The sequence below is a fragment of the Dipodomys ordii genome, unplaced genomic scaffold (assembly GCF_000151885.1).
Source record: "Dipodomys ordii isolate 6190 unplaced genomic scaffold, Dord_2.0 Scaffold57, whole genome shotgun sequence".
Lineage (NCBI taxonomy): Eukaryota > Metazoa > Chordata > Mammalia > Rodentia > Heteromyidae > Dipodomys > Dipodomys ordii.
The window spans coordinates 8227978-8251281 of record NW_012267273.1 but is presented as its reverse complement, the minus strand read 5'-3'; the positions used below and the strand labels follow the sequence as shown (position 1 = coordinate 8251281).

General features: G+C 43.6%; 1 protein-coding gene across 1 annotated transcript in view; it reads right to left on the bottom strand.

Annotated features, from left to right (window-relative positions):
- Nucleotides 1-441: 441 nt before the first annotated feature.
- Nucleotides 442-23304, bottom strand: part of Fam129a (family with sequence similarity 129, member A) — a 151775-nt gene continuing 128912 nt past the window's right edge. Inside the window, exons 8-14 of the mRNA XM_013021860.1 lie at nt 21571-21733; nt 17961-18148; nt 13126-13287; nt 11259-11369; nt 9040-9147; nt 4067-4178; nt 442-2290 (exon numbers count right to left, since the gene is read on the bottom strand). Coding sequence (XP_012877314.1) covers nt 1137-2290; nt 4067-4178; nt 9040-9147; nt 11259-11369; nt 13126-13287; nt 17961-18148; nt 21571-21733 — 1998 coding nt within the window. The 3' untranslated portion in view covers nt 442-1136. The remainder of the gene's footprint in view (nt 2291-4066; nt 4179-9039; nt 9148-11258; nt 11370-13125; nt 13288-17960; nt 18149-21570; nt 21734-23304) is intronic.

Here is a 23304-nt window from a genome sequence, read left to right as displayed (position 1 = left end):
CGTTGGATCTTGGTGGAATATACCTTGGCTTTTGTCTTTATTTATTCATCGTTCCCTTCTGAGGATGTTTGAATAGAAAGAAAAAAAGCCATCATGCCTTTTCATTTCTAAAAGACAAAGTATCCAATCTTTTTAGCATATCTTGATATGTCGAACATAATTTGAGGCATGTAGTAGCTTTACAAATAATGTCTCTTTAATCAGGAGGCTTTGAGCTCAATGCACATCAAAAGGCCTATCTGGAATGGTTTCAGGTTTACACATTGAATAAGATTAATGGACAAGAATCAACATGAAAATTGACTCATGCCTATAGTCTTAGTTACTCAGGAGGCTGAGATCTAGGGATTGCAGTTCAAAGCCAGCCTAAGCAGATAATTCCATGAGACTCTTATTAACCACCAAAAAGTCAGAAGTGGAGCTGTGGGTTTCATGGTAGAGTACCAACTTTGAGTGAAAAAAACTAAAAGACAGGACACCCAGGCAATGAGCTCAAGCCCCAGGACCAGCACTTAATTAGAATCAACAATTTGATGGTAAAATTAGTTATAGGCCCAGAGAGTCCCACAATCTTTCTGCTCAGCTTCTCATGAGACCAGCCAGGCATGGCTGGCTTGAAGGACTGCATATGGTAGGGGTTAGCACTCATAACCTTCATTTTCTTGCAGCTTGATTGAGAAGGTAAGGCTGATGGATGGTTAGGCTGCACTTAAGAGTATACATTTGTGTGAGTGTGCACTTATATTCTTATTCAAAATTTAAAAGCTTTAAAGCAGTAGAAAAATGCACCACTGAAATGTGTAGCGAATATTGAGAACTGTTTTCCTGTTTTACTGAAGTACTGTTCTCTCCCCCTTCTTCCTCTCTGTCTCTCTCTGTAACCCCTTACCCCAAACACTCTGGTGCCTTTACAATCCCTATTAAAATGCTAAAGTAATAATTCATGGTGAAGCAATTTAATTTCAGAAAGGTCTGCCTCAGTGCTCACGTCCTGTGGGTATTTCTACATTCAAATTAAGGAATGATTTCATAATAGTTTTCATAGCAAATCACATGCAACCTTTATGAATTCCCATAACTATAACCCCTTGACCGATGACTTTGTTCAAAGAAAGACAATTGCAGACTTGTGGCTCTTACTCCTCCAAGGGAGGCCCTGGAGAGACCTCCTGACACCCTTCATTCTCCTTCATATCACCTTCCTGTGCAGCCAGGACTCCTGTGTCTGCAGAATTCTCAACCACCCACTGGCACTCATAGACATGGACAGCCTTAACCTCCGGTGCATCCTCGCTGGCCATAGCTGGGGCTGCATCGCTGTTCCCTCCTATCACTTCTAGCTCTTCTGCAACCTGACTCTCCCTGGAGCAAATAGGGTCAGAACTTAAAGTGCCAACTTCCTGTGGCACAGCATGATCCGCCACATTGCAAACAGCCTCACCTGCATCCTCCCTGGCTTCCAGCTCCCTCTCAGTGGGCTGTGTGGCCCCGGCTGGCTCTTTGGTGGGGTCTACGTGGCCTGTGCCCTCAGGGTGCCCTTCACCAGCAGGTGGACAGGCAGGGACACTGGCCTCTGGAAATGCCCCCAGATCCACCCCGGGGGCCTCAGCCTCTGGAGCTGGAGGATGGGCTTCTTTATTCTCCATGTTGTTCTCTTCAAAGTTGTCCTGGTGAGCAGAAGCCTGGCTGACGTCTGGGTAGCACTGGACTTTTCCTTCTTCACTTGCCTTTTCTTGGAGCCCAAGTGTCCCTTCATTTGTGTCTTTTCTGGTCACCAGAGCAGACTCCACAGGCACTTCCATGGACACTGACAACTCTCCGAGATCTTTCAAGGAGCCTGAGGCAGCCCTGTGTTCTGCCTTTTCGTGGGTGGGCTCTTCATTCTCGGTGGTCTCCTCTAACTCCAGCTCAGGAACATGTGCGCTGAGAGGTGTCTCGATGTTTTCTGCAGCTGCAGGAGTCACAGCAGAGTCATGCTCGCTTGACAGAATCATCTGCCCATCCTCACCTGAAGGAGGGCTAGGCCCAGAGAAAGAAAGGCTTTCTCCTTCAGCTGATGAACAAGGGAGCTCAGGCTGCTTCTTTTCCTCTGATTCCTGAAACACTTCTTTACTTGGGGTCTCATTATCTGGAGGTCCTGGCAAAAAAGCACACGCTGTTGTGGCAGAACTGGCCAGGTTTGTTCCGGTGGGGATTTTTAGATCTGTCAAACTGGACACACTTTCACTGGGCAAGGCCATGTTGTCTTCAAATAAATTGTGCTTCTTCAAGATAGCCGCTTCCTTGATCACTGAGAGGTTAGAGAAAACAGAACAGAACATGAACACCCTGCAGAACAAACCTGGATTTTCTGAGTTTATTCAGAAGCCAGACACCTCTGTCAGCTCCTCTCACCATCAAATTCTCAAATTCAACACCATGGAAACCTTACTTCTGTAATGATCAAAGACTGCAAGCCCTTTCAGAACACAGAACCTTGGTAACATTCATTCAATCATTCACACAAGCAAACATTTGCTAGGCATCTAACAGGGGGATCAGCGATGGAAACTTAGACCTTTGCTTTCGGAGCTCACGGTTCACAATGTATATCCCCGAGGGAGCCTCCCCGCATCACATTTTACTAGCTGTGAATATATGTGGCTAGTTTGTCTACTTCCACTGGAATACCTCAAGGGCTGGGGCAAGCCTTTAGGATACTCTGCTTTTCCTCTCAGTTTAATCCTGAATGCATAGTATGTACTGAGCATGTAGCTGGTCTGTAGAGTCCAATATGGACATACATGAACATCTAACCTAGCCTCATAGACCTTGAGAAGAACAAAGCCAATAACAACAGAAATAACAGCATCTGGCAATTTGGCTGTGGCTCTCCACTTATGGTTGTGGATAGAATGTGCACCATGACCACATCCAAGGAGGTCTCATAGATTTATACAATCTATATCGTTCTCTCAGCAGCCAACAGTTAGACCCCATTTTTGACCAAAGTCAGAGTATCATGACAGTATTTCTCATAGGGAGAAGTATCTGGAGAAAAGGACTCTTCTAATTCTTCATGGTAGGCTAGCCATGGTTTTGATTTGTGCAGATTCTACACTTTCATTTTTGGTCCTACTTGAGATCTTCCCCAGGAATACCATTAAGGTTCAGGTCCAGTGTGGTAGTTGCTCTCTTCAGCATATTTTAAAAAATCATTGTTTTCCTCTTCAAACTTTCATTCCAGGCTAAGCTTGGTTACGCAGCACGTTGGGTACTAACACTGTATGAAGCTTCATAGGGCACTGTGCCATTGCCCCGTGTCTTTTTCTGTCTGGTTGAGTAGAGGCAGGGAATGTGCTGAGAGAGCCATGGCCAGGCCTTGTTGCTGAACTCACCTCTACCAGCTCTGGGAGGGGTCATGAGCCAGTGCCTAAGAGCCCTTGTCCTTGTGTGTGACCCAATGTGGGAAAGACAGTGCTTCATGAAATACCCCATACTTAGTCCCTTTAAGCCTTTATTTTCTCATCTGTAAAATGAAGCTTAACATCCTCATCTTCTAATTCCCATCTTTTTAGTTTATTTTTTAAATTTTTCTTTTGTTGTTGTTGTGCTGGTACTGAGCTAGAACTTAAGCCTCCATGCTGTCCCCTAGCTTTTTTGATCAAGGCTCATGTTCTACCTCTTGAGACATAGCTCTGCTTCCAGCTTTATTTTTTTGATGGGGGTAGGGGTTAGTTAACTGGAGATAAGAATTTCATGGGTTTTTCTTTCTTTGGATGGCTTTGAATTATGGTTCTAAGATCTCAGCTTCCTGAGTGGCTAGGATTACAAGCATGAGTCACTGGCACCCAGCTTCATAGCTTATATTGTATTGAAAGAGAAGAATATTTAACTGGCCAGCAAAACACAAACCCAATGAGTACTCAATCAAGGTTGTTGTCTTTCCTTCTTTCCTTCCTTTTCCTGGCACATGGAAGTCAGTTTCCTCTTCCTCTTTTTTACTGTCTGGAGTCTCATCTGAGGAATGCTTCCTTCCATGGGGAGTTCCCTTCTGTGCCAGGACAAGCTCCCCACCCCCCCTTACCTTTCAGAGTTTCATCAAGAAGAGTCTGATGCAGAATCTCCTCATAGACATTCTCAACATGGATCATATGAGTATGATCTGAGAAAATGAACTGCTCATATTTCTGAAGCTCCTAGACGGTGACAGTGAGAGATAAGAATAACGTAAGATACTAGACATGCAAAGGAGGAAAACAATGGCCCACAAAAAGAAGTCTAAATAGTAACTCAGTTCAACAGTCTTTGTGCTCTCTTCAACCCAAGCTCCTATGACCTCACATGACCTCTTTAATCCAAAATACCCTGAGCCTCATATAACCTTGACATAGCTAATACCTGTCCATTAGAAGGGGGCATACAGACATTGTCCTTCTCTCTACTTTCTTTGCACTGGGAACATGTCCTCTGCTCTGGGCCTGGGCGCCGTCCCTCAGCTCTTCAGCTCAAGGCTAGCACTCTACCACTTGAGCCACAGTGCCACTTCCGGCATTTTCTGTGTATGTAGTACTGAGGAATCGAACCTGGGGCTTGATGCATGCTATGCAAGCACTTTACCACTGGGCCGCATTTCTGGCCCTCCTTTTTTTTTTTCTATCATAACCAAACTGTTTCCTTCTTTCTTTTTTTATTTAATGTCAACAGTACTTTGTTGAGACAGAAATTACATTCAGTAGAAAGCACAGATTTAAATTGTAGTTCAATAGCACTTAATATATAACTATACTTGAGTAACCAAAATGTATCTCAAGATGGAAGAACAGTTTACTAACCTCCCCTCACCACTCTCTACCCCAGGATCCTCTACCACCCTTCCAGCCATTCATCCCTCTAAGATGAATACTGATTTCATATCGAGAGAGATATGATAGATTTTTTCTTCAACTTTCTATAAATGAAACCATACATTCTTTCATGTTTGCTTTTCAGATTTACTCACATGGCTGCAGCTAAATGGCTAAACCAAAATCATTAGCCCTTACTCATTCTCGATATTGGGATTTTTCTCCCTATTTTCTGATTGTTAAGATTGTATGAACATGTTTTGTCCTCATGCTAATAACAGGCATGTCATTTCGTTTTTGTAGACTTAAGAACTTACTTTTAGGACTTATTTGTCTTAGTCATATATCTAAAAATGAAATTTGAAGTTGCTAGGTCATGTAGATTTTTTTTTAGCATTTTTGTTTTGTTTGAAATAAGGTCTTGCTCTATAGTCCATGCTGGACTTGAAACCTCAATCTGCCTTTCACATGGTAGGATTACAGGCATATGCCACTATACCTGGTAGATGTATGTTTAGCTTTATTAAAATGGGGACTCTTTCCAGTTGAACAGTCTCTGTAAACGCTCTTCTTTGCCTCCACCTGACCTTGATACCATGGATTCTCACTCAGACAGCCCAGGCATGGTGCACATTTTCTTATCAGCATGAAGGAAGGCCAGGGAACAAAATGCAGCAAATATTGTCCCAGTCATTAACTCAGTAATCCTCATACCTAATAGTACTGGACATGGTGGGGGAAGGGGCTCCCAATACAAGGCTCTTTACACCTTTTACCTGAATAGTCAGGGGTTATAGCAAGTGACTGGAAGCTATCACATTCATACAACTTTCAGAGCTAACACTTGGGGGAGCTGTGGCCCAGGATTATATTGTATGGCCAAGAGCAATAATGGAGTTCCTTTACACCCACCAGGAAAAAGACGAAGAGTTGGCAAGAGTCAGGAGTTCTTTGACCCCTGGAGGGTTCATGAGACAGAACTGGTGTACAGCTCTGGGAAGATCACTGCACACAAGACTGGACACTGCCATTGAGGTAAATGGAGGCACACAGGCTCATGGCCTGAATGTGTTTTCATCTTTTCTTCCTAATGCGAATCCTCCTGTCCGTTCCTTCCCATGCAGCGTTCAGTTCCCTGCCAGGACTGGGTAGAAAGAGGCATGATTCAAGGAAGTCCTCCTTGATTCCATGAGCAGAGTTCAGTACCTTCCCTGAACTCTTCCCCATAAGGCCAACACTGTGTCCCCAACATGGCAACTTGGGTACCTGTCTTCTGCTTACACACTGTGACCCCCAAGACCATGAGGACTACGGTCTGGCGGCCTCGCACAATGACTAGATCATGTTTGATACATTTGAATGCTTATTTGCTGAATAGAGTGCCTTCATGTTGACAAACAGCTAAAGGATTCTGTGGGAAGAGATAATCAAAGGACATTTAGATGTGCCCAACTTCACAGAGCTGATATTAAATCAACTGAATTGTGTCATAGGCTTAACTTTTGCAGCAGTTGAATTGGAATCCTGAGGGAGATTCTTGTGGAGTACTTAAAAAATATTCTAGGCAGGGCTGGGAAGGTGGCTCAGTGGTAGAGCGCTTGCCTTGCATGCTCAAGGCCCTGGGTTCGATTCCTCAGCACCACATAAGCAAAAAAAAAACTGGAAGTGGTGCTGTGGCTCAGGTGGTAGAGCGCTAGCCTTGAGCTGAAGAGCTGATGGACAGCACCCAGGCCCAGAGTTCAGGCCCCACGACCGGACCAAAAAAAAAATATTCTAGGCAATTCTAATGCATAGTTAGTACCACAAATCTGAGAAGATGCTACTTAAAAAGAGAACCAGAAAAAAAAAAACACATCTTAGTAAAAATAAGGACTTCATGAAGCTGATAATCCTTCAATTTATCTATTCTATAAATCTAGATTTTTTTTTATTTCAATTCTTTTTGTGTGCCAGCCCTGGGGCTTGAACTCAGGGCCAGGACTTTATCCTTGAGCTTTTGTGCTTTAGGCTAGCTCTCTACCATTTGAGCCACAGCTTTACTTGTGGCCTTTTTTTTTTGGTAGTTAACTGGAGATAAGAGTTTCATGAGTTGGGTACTAGTGGCTCACACCTGTAATCCTAGCTACTCAGGAGGCTGAGATCTGAGGATCGTGGTTCAAAGACAGCCCGGGCAGGAAAGTCCGTGACATTCTTATCTCCAGTAAACCACTAAGAAACCAAAAGTGGCTCTGTGGCTCAAGCAGTAGAGCACTAGCCTTGAGCTGAAGAGTACAGTGACAGCCATGGGTCCAGAGTTCAAGCCCCACATCTGACCAAAAAAAAAATAAAATAAATAAAAGAGTTTCATGGACTTTCCTGCCCAGACTGGTTTTGAACCACAATCTTCAGAGTAGCTAGAATTACAGGTATGAGCCACTGGTACCTGGCAATCTAGATATATTTTTGAAAGCTCTTGACAATGACATACTATCTTGATAACTCAGGATCACAGGCTCTGGGAAGCAGTCTTGATTAAAAATCGTATAAGAGAATTTGTAGACTGGGCTCAACTCACTCTGCTGATGCCCGAGAAGAGGGGCATAGTTGAGAAGGGGAACTCCACACTTGCCTTTACAAATGTCTCCTAAACAAATGACTATGTGCATCTGTGTTTTCAGGTGGAACCAGTAATCTGTCAAGCTGCTGAACTGTTCTGTCACAGAAGGCTAAGGGAGAAGGCTCAGAGATGGATTCTTTTCTCCCTGGCTTCAATCAAATCCTTTTCGACTAGGAAATATACACCCAGAAACGAATGCCAATACTAGACATGCCAATGTGAAGAAAAACAACATTTATAGGATATAAAAAATGACCGCAGAAAAAAAATGTCACAGTAAAATAAATCACACAGAGGATTTTAATGCTTTCATGCTTGGAGAAGCTCCAAGCTCCCTAAATGCCTTTTCGAAATTCTAAGCTCTTTATCATCTACCCCAACAGGAAGTAGATCTTGCAGATGTTCAAGTCCATGATTCCTTTTTACAAAATAGACATAGTAATCAGATGGTGGTGGACTTCTAGTTATCTGATTGTCTGCTGTGTTACAGGTGAGTGTGAATAGGCTGAAACTGTTAACCAGCCCACCGTCTCTAGACCTGTTACTTAACCACTCTGTTTTCCTCATTTGCATAGGAGGCTATAAATAGTACCCTTCAAAAGGCTGCTTCGAAGTTGATTTCCATAATCCATACAAAATGCTTCCTACAGTGGTTAGTGCTTGATAAAGCTCATAGATGTTAATTGCATCATTCTAGTCTTCTCAGTCTTAAGAAAGACCTTGCAAAATATTCCTTGTGTTGCAGGAGATGTAATCTTGCCCCAAAGAGAAAAAGGGACGTTTCCAGAGCCCCAGAGGAAAAACATGGAGAAGCGAGGACTCAATCCAGGCTTTGAACTTGCCCATTGCTCTGCTGAACACGAAATCTCACCTTCACCATTACCTGTCCCTTCATGCCTGAGGCTGGCAACAGCACTACACGGCATCCCTAATTTCAGTAAACAAAAGTTACTGGAGGGCTGGAATGTGGCTTAGTGGTAGAGTGCTTGCCTAGCATGCATGAAGCCCTAGGTTCAATTCCTCAGTACCACATACACAGAAAAAGCAGGAAGTAGTGCTGTGGCTCAAATGGTAGGGTGCTTGCCTTTGGCAAAAGAAGCTCAGGGACAGTGCCTGGGCCCTGAGTTCAAGCCCCAGAATTGGTTAAAAAAAGAAGTTATTGGAGAAAATAGCACAGATTTCCTTCTGTAATCATGTTCCTTAAGTTCTCTTCTGGATGTAGTGGTCAAGTATCAGAGTTGATAATTCCTTTTCTAATAGGGATCACAGGCTCTCTTCTTAGACATCCTTTGTCAAGCTCTCACTTGGCTCAAGTTCAGCTCATTACCCTTTGAGATTTCTGCCATTCCAGAGGCAGCAAATCTGGGCAGCTTCTTGTGCTTTTAAAATGAAGTCGATTAGCAGTTTGCCTGTGTAATCTGTGTATCTTGAGCTATTTTTGCATTACAACAACAGACTCGTATGGCTACAAGACAAATAAGCCCACAAAGTCTAAAATATTTACAATCTGATCATTTATCAAACAGCTCTCCAACCTGGCCCTGGGTTTAGCCAACTATTTGCAAGTGTGTACATTTGAACTTCAGAGACAATAGGAGCCATGTAGTATTTCCTTACTGGTTTGCACGTGGATGCCAGTGCCTTCTGCACAGTGGGCAGTGTGATTTGAACCAAGGCCTCCTGAAAGATCTTCTTCCTGATGGTGCTGCTGTCATAATCATATTGCTGTCAACACAGAAGCATACGCTAAATTGTAGCATTCCAGTATGTTAACATTTGCTTCAACAAACAAACAAAATCAACCACTCACACCATCTCCCTTCCCCCACTCCTCTAAATTTCTATAATTCCCACACATGCCAGGTGTAAGGTAAGACATCCTGATTCAACTCATCTTCCCCTCTTACAGATGTGGAAACAAAGGGAAGACCAAGCCAGGGAAGTGGCACTTGTCTTATAAAGACATTGGGGAAAGAACTAAGGAGTGAGTTTGTGCCTCATCACATGGTCCGGATAGACAGATAAGAAAGAGGTTGACTCTTTCTGCTCTACCCAAGCCTGGAGACTTGGGTATATCACAGGCAATCTGAGCTCCCAACACAGGCATGTGAGCAGAATAGTCAGGATACATGAAGAATGACTGAAGAGAGGAGAGTACTTATGCTGAGAACATAACTTGAGAGGAAATGACAGCTTTACTTAAACAACCAGTCTACCATGAGGAAGAAAAGGATATACAAGGAAGGAGGTAAAACTAGAATTACCAGTGGTAAGGATCTTAGTCTAACCTAAGAAAGTATATTATTGAAGGCAGAAGTGTCCAGAGATGGAATGCTGAGCCCATTCCATTTGCTTGGGAAGTAGAAGGTGAATGCACCCAGTACCAGTGAGACTGCCCCTGGCAGGTAGGATCTTGACGCTTGATGGGAGGTTGAACAAAAGGAATTCTGAGTCCCTTTCAAACCTGAGCTGCTAAGGTCTGGACACTCTTCTGTTTTCTTCTGTCTGCAAACAACACTTCACAGTGATATTGTCTTTTCCTTCAGCTCAATTGCTAGGACATTCATATCTGTGTTACCACTATCAAGATTACTTTTAATCTCAATTTGGTTGTCAAAGTTTTCTCTTACGTACAAAGTATCAAAGTCCGAGATTTCATCAGGGATGGAATTCAGAGAGCACTGTAGATTCTGTGGCTTTTTAATATTTTGTCTGAATGTACTGTTAGTAGGCAAGTGCCAGGAGAGTTGTAGCTCTAAGCTCATCATTGGCTAGTGTGTCTAGCTTGTAAGGCACAGGCTTTTAGAGGATTTATTTCCTCATTTGTACAATAGGGACATATTCTAATCCAATCATAAGTTCTTGGGAAGATCAAGCAAAACAATATAGCATTTTTAAAGACTCTAAAACTGCATGATATGTGTTGAAATGCTTATTGTTGCAGTTGTTTTTGTGTGCACTTTTACATGCAATACATTTAAAACAATTCAATATGGCAGCTGTCTTTTTCCTTGAGTATTTCCTTTCCCTTGAAGTTTTGACTTGTCTTAAAAGTATTGACCAATGTAATGGATTTCACTACCCTGTAAATGTGTTCAAGTCAAAGGCGGTGTCTTGTCTATTTCCGTATTCTATGTAATTGGTACAACGCTAGTGGACAGCCAATAAAGTCCAATTGCTTTCTACCTGTGTGCAATGATGCTGAGGACCTGTGGTGCCTAAAGTAGCCACTAGATGGCAGAGCAGGCACAAAAGTCAGCTGAGAGATGACTGCTACTGGTGCCTCAGAAGGAGCGGGGAGGGGCAGCTCGGCTTGGCAGAGGGTACAATGTGTGTGCACTGTATTTGATGTTGGTATAATTTGGGGAGGGGAAGGGAAAAAAGGAAAATGTTTAAATGGGGGTACAGATTGATCCATTGCAACAATGAGATGTACAAGTCACTATGTTGAAAAAACGAACTTTACAATTTAGGCGGGGGAGGGGGTGGAGGAGGGGGGAGTGTAGTTGATGAGGTGGGAGGGAAGGGATGGTAGGGGAAAAACAAAGGAGGAGGCAACAATGCTTGATAGGTAGGAAATGTACTCATTACCTTGCTCGTCTAACTGTAACCCCTCTGTATGGTATTTTCACAATAAAAAACTTATTTGAACAAACAAATACCAGGAGCCACATTCTTTTTTTTTTTTTTTTTTTTTTGTTGGTCGTGGGGCTTGAACTCTGGGCCTGGGCGCTGTCCCTCAGCTCTTCAGCTCAAGGTGAGCGCTCTACCACTTGAGCTACAGCGCCACTTCAGGAGCCACATTCTTGTTGGATGCTTTGCAGCAAAAATTTTACCTTTAAGACTCGGAGCTTGACCTTCTCAATGGCAGCTGCTGTTCTAGATTCCTCTCCTTGGAGATGTGGGGCCAGTAACTGCTCAAAAGTGAACACAGCGTTCTCCATCAGCTGGAAACCAAACCGACACAGAGACAATAGTCAATGCTCAGGGTCACTAGCACGGGCCTTCTTGGCTTGATTCAGAGATATGAGAGGAGAGGAACCATCAGAATTTCTCAGATGCGCTCTGGGCCTGACCCAGAACACCAGGGACCCAACCCCATTCCCTTCATTGTGAAACAAGCAGCCATATGACCACCAGGGGAGCAGAAAGGACTGGAAACACCCCTTTGCCCAGTTGGTCTGTCTGTCTAGTATCACTTCTTCTCTCCTCCCCATCATCCCTGAAGGGGAAACCCTAGAATGGTAGGGCAGAGATTGTGGCCTGTCCTATAGTAGCCACCCCCTCCTCATCCCCCCTTCTTCCTCATCTGTGATTCTCCTCCAGCTGTGGGGTTACAGCCATGGGTTAAAGAGATGCGGGGGTGGGGAGCCTCTCTGCCCACACTTTTGGCTACACCTCAGAGCTTAGGTAGACAGGAAGACCGACAGCGCATGCCCCTCTCTGCTTTCCCCTGCTCCCTACATGCCTTCCTATCTCTGCAAGGCTGGGCAGGGGCCCAGTCAAGGCTGGCTGGTGACAGCAGATAAGGAGCCTCATGAGTCCCATCAATGCGATGGGAATGCCCCTGCAGTTGTGCCGCTAGCATACCGCCGAGGACCAACATTCTCAAAGCGATCACTGCTAAACTGCTGCCCAATCAGTGCCTCGTTCATCTTTAATTCCTCACAACTCCAAGGTTAGATAAGAAGATGTATTGCTTACCCCAGCCCATAACTTTGAAGTAAATGATGCCCTTTGCTTTCCAAAGCACCCAGCATATAACTCTGTCATAACACTTGCCAGATGCCAGTATATCTATCTATTGCTCTCTCTCTCTGGATTCTTGAACTGGGAGCTGGCACAGTGTCCAAGTCCACAGCGAGCTCCCCCTCCAGGACATTTGTGAAATAGACTTGTGGCTGATCACATTCCTCCTTTGTTCTAGTGAGAAAGAGTCTCTAAGGCTGACTGCATTACTGCTCTGGGGGTGACAGGAAAATGATAGAAACCTGCCGATTGGACTCAAAGTTTCAATGTCAAGTCATGATTGGTTGACTTAATGACATTACAGATTAACTTAAATCCACACTTCTCAACCCTAGTTACACACTAGAAACAAAGGGAATGGGGGTGGGAGAATTTTTAAAAATTACATGTGTGTGTATGTTTGCTTGTATGTATGTATTATGTAGGTGTGTATTTAATTCACAGGATGGGGTATTAGTGACAATATTTGTCAAAAGTTCCATCAGTGAGATGGGAGTAATAGAGGATAACTATAATCCCAGCTACTGGTGAGGCAAAGATAGGAGGATTGCAGTCTGAAGTCATCTCAGAAAAGTATAAGATTCTAACCCCCAAAATAACTGAAAGCAAACAGAAGTGAGCTAGCAATGTGGTTCAAGTGCCTGGCAAGTATGAGATTCTGAGATCAATCCTCAGGGCTGCTTAAAAAATAAATCCTTCCCAGGTGTTTTCTAATGTGCAGCCACGGTTTAAACCAGTCAATTAATTATCCGTTGGCACCACTTTATTTCTCTAGAGATTTCTTTATTATGTTCATCAACTTGGAGGAAGGCCAGCAGGAAGGACAGTGTGTCCTTGATCATCCTGACTAACAGTCTGAGTTCCTGGGCTGCAGGATCATTCCTGCCTCCTCTGCCTGCACATATTTTCCTCTCTCTCTCCATCCTCATCCCAGGCGATCCCTGATGCTCTCACCTCTTGCATGTAGTTCTGTGTCCTCTCGACCACCAGATCCACGTGCGGGAAGCCGAAGCGGCTCTTGAGATCCTGCAGGCGCTCTTGAAGCAGGTTCACCTTAGTATAGCACGGCTCCATCTTCACAGAATCCAGCGGAAGGTTCACAAGCTGGCTCAGTTGCTATATTTTGATGAAGGGAATAAGGAAACACTTTCAGATTTAGCAATCAGATGTCCTACATATTTCAGAACACCTAACTGGCAAATCATCGAATGCCTGTTCTTAGAATGCATCACTACTAACGACACCTGCGGCACCTTCAATAGTCCTGTTTCCCTCCTGCATTCTGTTCTAGGAACAGCTCTCTTGCTAGGACAGAAGTCATGAAAAACCAGCTGACACCAAGGCCAAGGGACTCCCCATCTTATCTTGGCCATGGACCGCGAGTTTCTACTTCCAGAGCTCACAGGGCAGCCAGGCAGGCTGCCTGGCACATGGAATTGTTTGGGGCCCGAGCTGTCTTCAAGGAGTGACATGTTTCAAGAAGCCCTGGGGAGGTTGGGAGTTGCTGGGAGAGAAGCCAGGGCTCCTCACAATTCCCAGAGGCTCTTCTGGTGCCCCTGCACCCAGGCCCTCTGCTCTGACTTGCTTTCTAGTGCTACTGGGTGGGGTATGGATGTGAGGAAGAGGCTCAGTGGGGGAAAGTGGGCAGTGTGTGTGGGGGAGGGCCCAAGTCCAGCTATAAAGTCTGGGAGACAGGCAGAGTGGCTCATTCCTGTAATCCCAGCACCTGGGAGGCAGAGGCAGGAGGATCTTGAGTTTGAAGACAGCCCGGGCTACCTAATGAGACTGTCTCAAATAAATACACTTATCATGTATTATTATATTTGATTTATTATAAATTTATTCATTATAAACTTAATTATAATGTATTATAAATATAGTAAATTTAATTTATATAAAATTATAATCCATTATGAATTTAACAAATAAATTATAAATCTAATGATTGTAATAATTCAACCATTATAATCTATTACAACTTATATGTATTTATTATAAATATAACTCCAATACATTCAATGTGTACAAATGTAATTATAATTTATTATAATTTTAATAAATTATAAATTTTATAATTTATTATTATTCATTCATCCAATTTATGCATAAATAAATACATGCATGAATTGGATGAATGAATAATAATAATCATCTGAGAACTCCCACCTCAGTTTGCACAGGTGGTAAGTTAATCAATGATTCCACAGGTGATAACTTAATCAATGAGTCCACAGGTGGGTTTTTGGTCTGCTAAAGCCCACTATGTAATCAGCACACTCTTACACCAGGAATGTTGCTGCCACCGAAGGCTTTCTAAGCTTTTCTAAAGGTGAACATTGGAGGGTTGACATAAATTGGAGGATGGTACAGAAGAAGTGTGCAGAAAGGTTTTATTTTTTAAATTTGTAAGTTTTAAGAAAAAGTACATTTACGTAAGAGGAAAGCCCTAAAAGAAAATAGAGAAACTATCAGGGGAGGGGCTTAAAGGGGAGTCCAGAAAGGTTTTGAAGATGGAGGCTCTGGGGAGAAGTTGGGGGAAAGGCGGAGTGAACGAGGCGCCTGTCCCAGCCCAGCCCACTGTGCTTTAATTAGGGAAACAGTGCCAGCTACTCAGGAGGCTGAGAGCTGAGGATCCTGGTTCAAAGCTAGCCCCAGCAAAAAAGAGTCTGTAAGACATATCTCCAATTAACCAGCAAAAAGCCTGAAGTAGAACTATGGCTTAATGGTACAGTCCAAACCTTGAGTAAAAAAATCAAGGGGCAACACCCAGGCCCTGAGTTCAGATCAGCACACACTCACAATTCACTTTAAGAAGTGAATTATGTGCTGGGCTCACAGCTGTAATCCCAGCTGGGCAGAAGAGTTCATTAAACTTCATTTCCAGGGCTGGGAAGTTGGCTCAGTGGTAGAGTGCTTCTAGCCTTGAGTTAAAGAACTGAGGGACAGCATCCAGGCCCAGAGTTCAGCCCCCATGACCAACAAAAACAAACAAACAAACAAACTCCATCTCCAAAATAACTAGCAAAAATTAAGGCTGAGGGTTTGGCTCTAGTAGTAGAGTGTCAGCCTAGCAAATGCAAGGCGCTGAATTCAAAAATAGAAAAAAAGAAAGGAAGAAAGAAAGAAAAGAAGGAAGGAAGGAAGGAAGGAAAGAAGGAAGGAAGGACTTAATTATGGCAAGGTCTCCTGAAGTGGAAGCATTGGTCAGAAGCATGCTGCTGCTTTTGGTGGCTCATTCTACCATAGGAGGAATTTGACTAGTGACCAGCCCGTGCAAAATGGTTTACAAGACCCATTCTCAGCTGGGTGCCAGTGGCTCATGCCTATAATCCTAGCTACTCAGGAGGCTGAGATCTGAGAATCGTGGTTCAAAGCCAGCCCAGGCAGGAAAGTCTGGGAGACTCTTACCTCCAATTAACCACCAGAAGAAAACAGAAGTGGTGCTGTGGTTCAAGTGGTAAAGCACTCGTGTTGAGCTGAAGAGCTCAGGGACAGTGTCCAGGCCCAGAGTTTAAGCCCCACAGCCAACAAAAACAAACAAACAAAAATAAAAGACCCATTCTCAACAACTAGATGGCTGCTGTGGCATACACCTGTCATCTAGCTATGATAGGAGATGAAAAGTAGGAGGATCATGGTCCAAATGTGTGGCTAGGCAGGAATAAGAATGTATATAAAATATAACCACTGGGAACAAAGGGGCTGGAGGCATGGTTCAGCAGTAGAGTCCCTGCCTGGGCCCTACCATACAATATGTCATTTAAAACATTGCTTAGGCAGGCAGGAGGGCAAAAATGAATTACACTTCATTCCTGTTAGAGGGTTGAAAGTTTAAACAAGCAAGAATACCTGTTATTGATGGAAATACAGAGGGTAATTGTTACACACAGTTAGTGGAGAGTAACATTTAAATCTATTTTTTGAAAAGCAATGGAAAAATTCCATTAGCATGGGAAATAAATATATCATTAGGCCTAGGAACCTACCCCATTGAAGCAAAAGCATTATGACAGGAGAATGTGTGTAGACGGTTGCTTATGGAAGCTTTGCTCGTGGTACCAGAAATGTTGGGATTGCTGAGTAAACCATTACAAAGAACAATTTAGAATTAGAATAGTTACCCTAGAGATGAGTTCATGAAGCATTTTTGAACGAGAAAATAGGTAAGTTAAGTAATATAACAAATAGAATCCTGTTTTTCTAAAAGCAAACAATGTAAAAAATAAAAAAATAACCTAATTGTGTATGCTTTCTATGCTATATAAGCAGAGAAAAATATGTTAACAATAGTTAGATTGGAGGCGGGTGGTCTTGGGACAGCAATTCTCAAGAAAACAAAAAACAGTTTCAATAAGAAACCTCAAAACATTTATGAAATGATCCTGTTTTTATGCCATTATATATGTATGTATGCATAAAATAATAAGAAAGGGACAGCATCATTTATTATATGTTTTTTAAAGGCCTAAAGGTTTATGGAAGCTGACAGCAGTAGTTCACCTCAGTAATACCAGCCACATGGGAGGCAGAGATGGAAAGATCAAAGTTCAAGGCCAGCTCAGTCAAAAGGTAGTGAGGGAGCTGGGAATGTGGCTTAGTGGTAGATCACACACACATGCATGAAGAGCTGGGTTTGATTCCTCAATACCAAATAAGCAGAAAAAGGCGGAAGTAGTGCTGTGGCTCAAGTGGTTGAATGCTAGTCTTGAGCAAAAGGAGGTCAGGGACAGTGCCCAGACCAAGCCCCAGGAGTGGCATAAATAAATAAACCAATAGTTAAATAGATAGATAGATAAAGTTAGTGAGATTCTATCTCAAAGAACAAGCTGAGTGTGGTGATATACACCTGAAATCTTAGTTATATGGTATGCACAAGTAGGAGGACTGAGGTCAGAGGTTGACCCTGGGCAAAAATCAAGAGATCTTATCTAATAAATAACTAGGTGAAAAAATGATATTGGTGTGGCTTAAGTGTTAGAGCACCTGCCTAACAAGTGCAATGCCCTGAATTTGAACCCCAGCTCTAAGAAGAAAGAAAAAGATTCCCAACACAAATAAATGGTAAATGTTTAAGAAACTGTGAATTCTAGTTGCACTGATTTGATCATTACATACTGCATACACGTATCACATTACATTCATAAATTTCTACAATCATGACATGCCCATTGATGAGAATAAGAGTTTCTAGTGACATAAGAAAGATAGAAAGATGAAAGGAAGGGAAGGAGTTGAGGAGAGGGAAAGAAGGAAGGAAATAAAGAAGAAAAGGAGGACGGGAGGGATGAAAGGAAGGAGGAAGGAAGAAAAGCGAGGAGTGAAGGAATGAGGAAGAACGGGAGGAAGGGAAAAAAGGAAGGAAGGAGGGGAAGAAGGGAAAGAAAGGAACAAGGAAGGAAAGAAAGTAGAAGGGAAGGAAGGAAAGAGAAAAGAAAAGGAGGGAGGGAAGAAAGGAGAGAAGGAGGAAGGAAGGAGGGAGGGAGACAGGAAGGAAGGAAGGAATAGGAGGAAAGAAGGGGAGGAAGGAAGAACAGAGCAGAAGGAAGAAAAGAAGGAAAGAGAGAGGAAGGAAAAGGAAGGGGGAGAAGGAAGGAGGGAGAAAGGAAGGAGAGGGAGGGAGGAAAAGGAAGGAAAGAAGTGGAGGGAGAAAAGAAGGAAAAAAGAGAGAAGAAAGAGCAGGGAGGAGGAAGGAAGAGGAGGGAGGAAGGAGGGAAGGAAGGAAAGAAGGAAGTGAAAAGGGAAGGAGGAAGAAAATACAAGGCCCTCTGCTCCCCCGCCCATTCTCCTACCTCCCTCAGCAGCACGCTGTCTTTGGTGGTGTGAAAGCTGTGGCTGAGTCCATCCACTTCCTTTTCGAAGAGCACTCGTACTTCACTGAACCCCGAGCTCACTGGTCCCATGAGCTCCTCCAGAATGGATGCCAGGAAAGGCTGCACGCTCTCCCCACAGCTCTTCTCCGCTGGCTGGGCCACCATTGCTGAGGTGCCAAAGAGACAGAAAGCCATGACTCAGGACTGAGTGGCACTGGAGCCCAGGCCAGGGCTAGATGATGCCCCTGAAGCCATTTACCAGCCAAGGCAAGATCAAATGCACAAGGCAGCCCAACCACATGGGTGGTGGGCCAGCACTGAACCCATGCAAATGCACAGGATGGCCTGAGAATTGAAGGGAGCAGAATCTCCCTCCAGAAGCTTCCTTCTGCGCTGGGAAGACTGCATTTCTCTGCTTGGCTGCTAGGAACACACATACCTCAGACAAAGAAGGAAATGCTGGGGACTCACCTATAGGCCCTTCGCCATCATTAAATATGCAAGTCTGTCTTCAGAATGCATACTCTATTATTCCTAATTCATTTCCCCAACAGCAACTACATTAATATTACTATTCCATCCTTTCCACCCTACCAAGAAACTTGAAAATAATCAAGTACAATTTCTCCCCCTCAGGACCTTGAGCTTTGTTGCACTTGTCCTACAATTCTACCACTTGAGCCAGGCCTAGGTCAAATGTCACCCACTTGGGATAGCTTAATGCCCTGGACCCATGACCCAGCTTCCTGAATTGTGACCTGCAGGTGTTTCCTCATGGGCTCCGTCCATTTCCTAGTCTCTAGAGGTGTATGTTCTGTCGCCTTTTGAAAGCAGTCTGCAGACTGACGAAGACAGAGAGACTGCAGTGGAGGACTGGGCTCAGAGCCTGATGGCCACAGGCTAGCAATTTCCTTCATCTCAGTCCTCATTTCCTACTTCATAGAATGGAGATCATAAGAGTAATTACTTCTTAGGGCTATGGAAGAAGTAGAGTTTACTATTTTCAAGATGCTGACAATGGCTTTGTACTGAGGAAGAACTCATAACTATTGGTATTTATTTATCTATGGGTATTTATTGATTTGTCTAGCACTAAAACAATCTCCCCAGCAGGGGGCAGCCCACATTGAAGTTGACATGAGACCTCTACCCTTTTTTATCTGGTCTCAGGGCATTCATTGTGCTTTGTCTTCTGTCTGGTACCCATGACAGGTTTCATATCTTTTTCTGCCTGTAAGAGCAGACTGTCTCCTCTGAATCCTCACAGCCCTTATACTCAGCAGAATCAAAATAATGCTTATTGAACAAATAACTAATGGTGGAACAGAGCGGAAGATCAATCGATGGCTCTATGGAGAGATCACTACTTACCACTCCATAAGTGTTTTCCCAAATCCAAAAGACCTTTACCATGCAGCCTACAGGTCCCCTCCTTGTTTGAAAAGATTTGATCACTACCATCTTTCAGGATTTCTTTTAGTAAACTACTATGAGTTGAGGGCAGAGTCATTTTCTATCATACAAGTACACATGGGACCTTCAGACAGGCAAGAGAGAATGGTTTCATGCCAGCTGGGAGAAGGGCAATAATAAGACCCCTGAGCCTGACAATGTTGGTGGTGTTGGTGGGTTTAGGTTGTACATGTTTTTCAACATGTAGTTAGCTTTAGATGAATTGTGCTTACAAAGACATGAGCCCTAGATAACACCAAACAGAGAGCACTGGGAAGTTAAATTTCCACTTGGCTTTGGAAGGCACTATATGAACAAGTAACCCCAGGCAAATAGACACCACAGCTCACATCAATTAAAGCTTCTCTAATCTCTCAGTAGATCCATGGTAGGAGCCCTGAAGTGAGCTGAACTTCTATTCAAAGAATGCCCATGTCACAGAGGATGATCTACCACACATTGTAGATCCACCATCCCCTGCAGGATATAAGCCCCAGGAGAACAGGAACCTGTGGGCGAACAGGAATAGGTGGTCCTAGTGCATTGTGGTTCCACCACTTGACTCAGAAAACAATCAGTAACCACTTTATGATGAGTGAGGATCTGAGTACAGGCTATCTAAAGTGACTTCTGATGAGCCCCCATGCTCTTCTGTGAACTGGCAATGGGTATGCTGTATTCATTGGTTTATGGAGAGGCTGAATAGAATGGAGTTCCATCTTGGGTTCTATCTTGGCCTTGGGTTCTCCCAAGGCCATCTAAGTAAGGCCTATTGTCTGGAGCTAGGCAGACCTGATTTCTCTCAAAGAATACATAGAATAAATATTTGTGACTTTGTAATCCATAGGATCTCAGTTCCAGCTTCTCAATTCTGATGCTATATCCCCAAAGAAGCTAGAGATATTATGTCAATCAACAAGCATGAATTCAGACTGGAGACCAAGGCAAATAGAACTGCCCAACTGATTTCTGTTGGAGTTAGGGCTAGAAATCCAGACTTACAGACCCTAAGCCCACTGGTAGGCTTTCCTTTCAAAGAAAAATCCATTGTGCATTAATTCAACCTTTGGCTAATAGGCATTGTACTAGGTAGGCCTGAGTATACTTGAGTAAACCAGGGCGATGTGGCCCTGCTATTTGAGAGCTTGCAGCAGAGAAGAGGTGAACAGAGGCCATTACAATTTAATATAAAAAATTCTACAGATGTCTATACATGGTGGTACATAAGTGTAATCTCAGCACTTAAGAGTTGCAGACTGGAGGATCACAAGTTCAAGGCCAGCCTAGACTATATAGGAAGACCTTGATGCTCTCCCCGAACTGTCCCACAGCAGGAGATACATAGATTGGATAAATATACATAGGTGTCATGAGGCCAGAAGCAAAGTTTTCTTCACCTGTGTCCATGAATCTCCCATGGCAAGGTCTAGACTCTTTTTTTTTGGTCCGGTTGTGGGCCTGAACTCTGGGCCTGGGCGCTGTCCCTCAGCTCTTCAGCTCAAGGCTAGCGCTCTACCACTTGAGCCACAGCGCTACTTCCGGCTTTTTTCTTTTTGCTTATGTGGTGCTGAGGAATCAAACTCAGGGCCTCAGGCATGCAAGGTAAGCGCTCTACCACTGAGCCACCTTCCCAGCCCAGGTCTAGACTCTTAACAGTACCTAGGGTACATGCTTGTGACCTCCTCCCATTTTCCTCAGCTCATTCTTAGAAGCCATGAATCATCTGATATCCGTAGCATGTGGTTCTAAGATCCACTTGCTCCTGCCTCCCACTCCAAATTCCAACAATCAAGGAAGCTCAAGTCCCTAGTATAAAATGGGGTGGAATTCACACATGACCAATTCCAGCTGTATGCTTCATATATTTTAAAGTCATCTCTAGGTACTTATAATACTGAATACAAAGCAAATCCTGTGCAAAGAGTTTAACTGTGTGACTTGGGAAACCATGACAAAAACAGAAGCACGGACGTGTTCAGTGCAATTCTTTCAAGAAGTTCTTCACAGTGGTTAGTGGCGTGCACAGAAGTGGGGCTCCACCTATCCAAAGGGCCATCCGTAGCCAAAAGGATGTGTGAATCTCTCCACAGGTAGCTTATTTCATTAGCAGGAACGTGAAGGGAGCATGCTCACCAACCTTTGATCTTTCCAGTTAGGAAGTTCTTTGAGTTCACAATCTGATCCATGTCCGAGCGGATGGTTCCTTCCAGACCCTTGGTCAGAGCTCTGCACTCTTCCTTCAACGCACTTAGTCCTTCTGAAACTTGGTGCTGAACCAGGTTGTAGGCCTCTTCCAGGAGCTGCAACAGAGAATAGCAGGTGAATCATGGCTTGTAGTGTACAAGTGCTTGAGAGTCAGGTAGGAGTGGGAGGAGAAGAGCCATTCCAGACTCTCCAGATGTAAACAAAACTGCTCACACATTCAATTTTTTCTTTGAAAGTTCAAGTCTGTTTGGATGAGCTCTTATGTAAGTTACGATTGAGCAGTCTTTAAGAAAGCAGGTCTCCAACCAAGGAAGGGATTCTTTTTTTTTTTAATTTTTTATTGTAAAGATACTATACAGAGGGTTACAGTTCCATGAGTGAGGTAATGAGTACACTTCCTCTTGAATATTGTTAGCCCCTCCATTGTTTTCCCCTACCATCCCCTCCCTCCCTCCCTTCCCCGAAGTTCTTTTTTTTTTTTTTTTGATTGTGATTAAGTGATTACATAATTTCTAAGTCACAAGTTCATTCTAACTTTCCTGGAGCAAATTGTCTATCACAGTCTGTAATATATAACAGTGTTCACATGTTATACACCATACATGTGATCAGCAGCATGGGGATATTTAGTAGTGGTTTAACCAGATGAGCAGGAGTTCTTTGTTTCTTAAGTCCTGTTAGTTTTGTCGTATCACCTAACATTTTGGATTTAGCATCCACTTATCAGGGAGACCATGTACCGTTTGTCTCTTCGCTCTTGGCTTACCTCGCTCAACATGATTCCTTCTAGCTCCATCCATTTCCCTGCAAATGCCATTATTTTGTCATTTCTAATGGCTGCATAATATTCCATTGTGTATAGATACCACAATTTTTGGATCCATTCATCTGTGGTGGGGCATCTGGGTTGTTTCCATATCCTAGCTATTGTGAACAGTGCTGCAATAAACATGGAGGTGCACGTGTCCTTGTATATTGGTTCCTGTTGTTCAGGGTAGATGCCTAGAAGTGGTATGACTGGGTCGTAAGGGAGGTCAATCTTTAGCTTTCTAAGGACCCTCCAGACTGCTTTCCAAAGTGGTTGTATAAGTGTACATTCCCACCAGCAGTGTAATAGGGTTCCTCTTTCTCCACATCCCCTCCAGCATTTGTCGTTGGCTGATTTGTGGATGTGGGACATTCTGATTGGGGTAAGGTGGTATCTCAGGGTTGTCTTTATTTCCATTTCCTTCACCACCAGGGATGATGAACATTTCCAAGGAAGGAATTCTTTCAAAACAACCTAAAATGCCCTAAGAGGGAAGGGAGATAGACTTATTTGTTTGCTTGTTTTTGCTATTAGTGGCTTTACCTCAGGGCCTAGTAATCTTTAGGTTTTTTTTGCTCAGGGCTGGAACCCTATCACTTGAGCCAAACTTCCAATTCTGGCTTTAAAAATTTTTTTTTGGCTAGTGATGGGACTTGAATTCAGGGCCTAGGCACTGGGCTTTTTCACTCAAGGCTAGCACTCTACCATCTTAAGCCACAGTGCCACTTTCAGTTTTTAGGTGATTAACTGGAGGTAAGAATCTCATGGACTTTCCTGCCTGGGCTGGCTCAGAACTGCGAGCCTCAGATCTCAGCCTCAGGGTAGCTAGGGTTACAGGTGTGAGCCATCAGTGCCCGG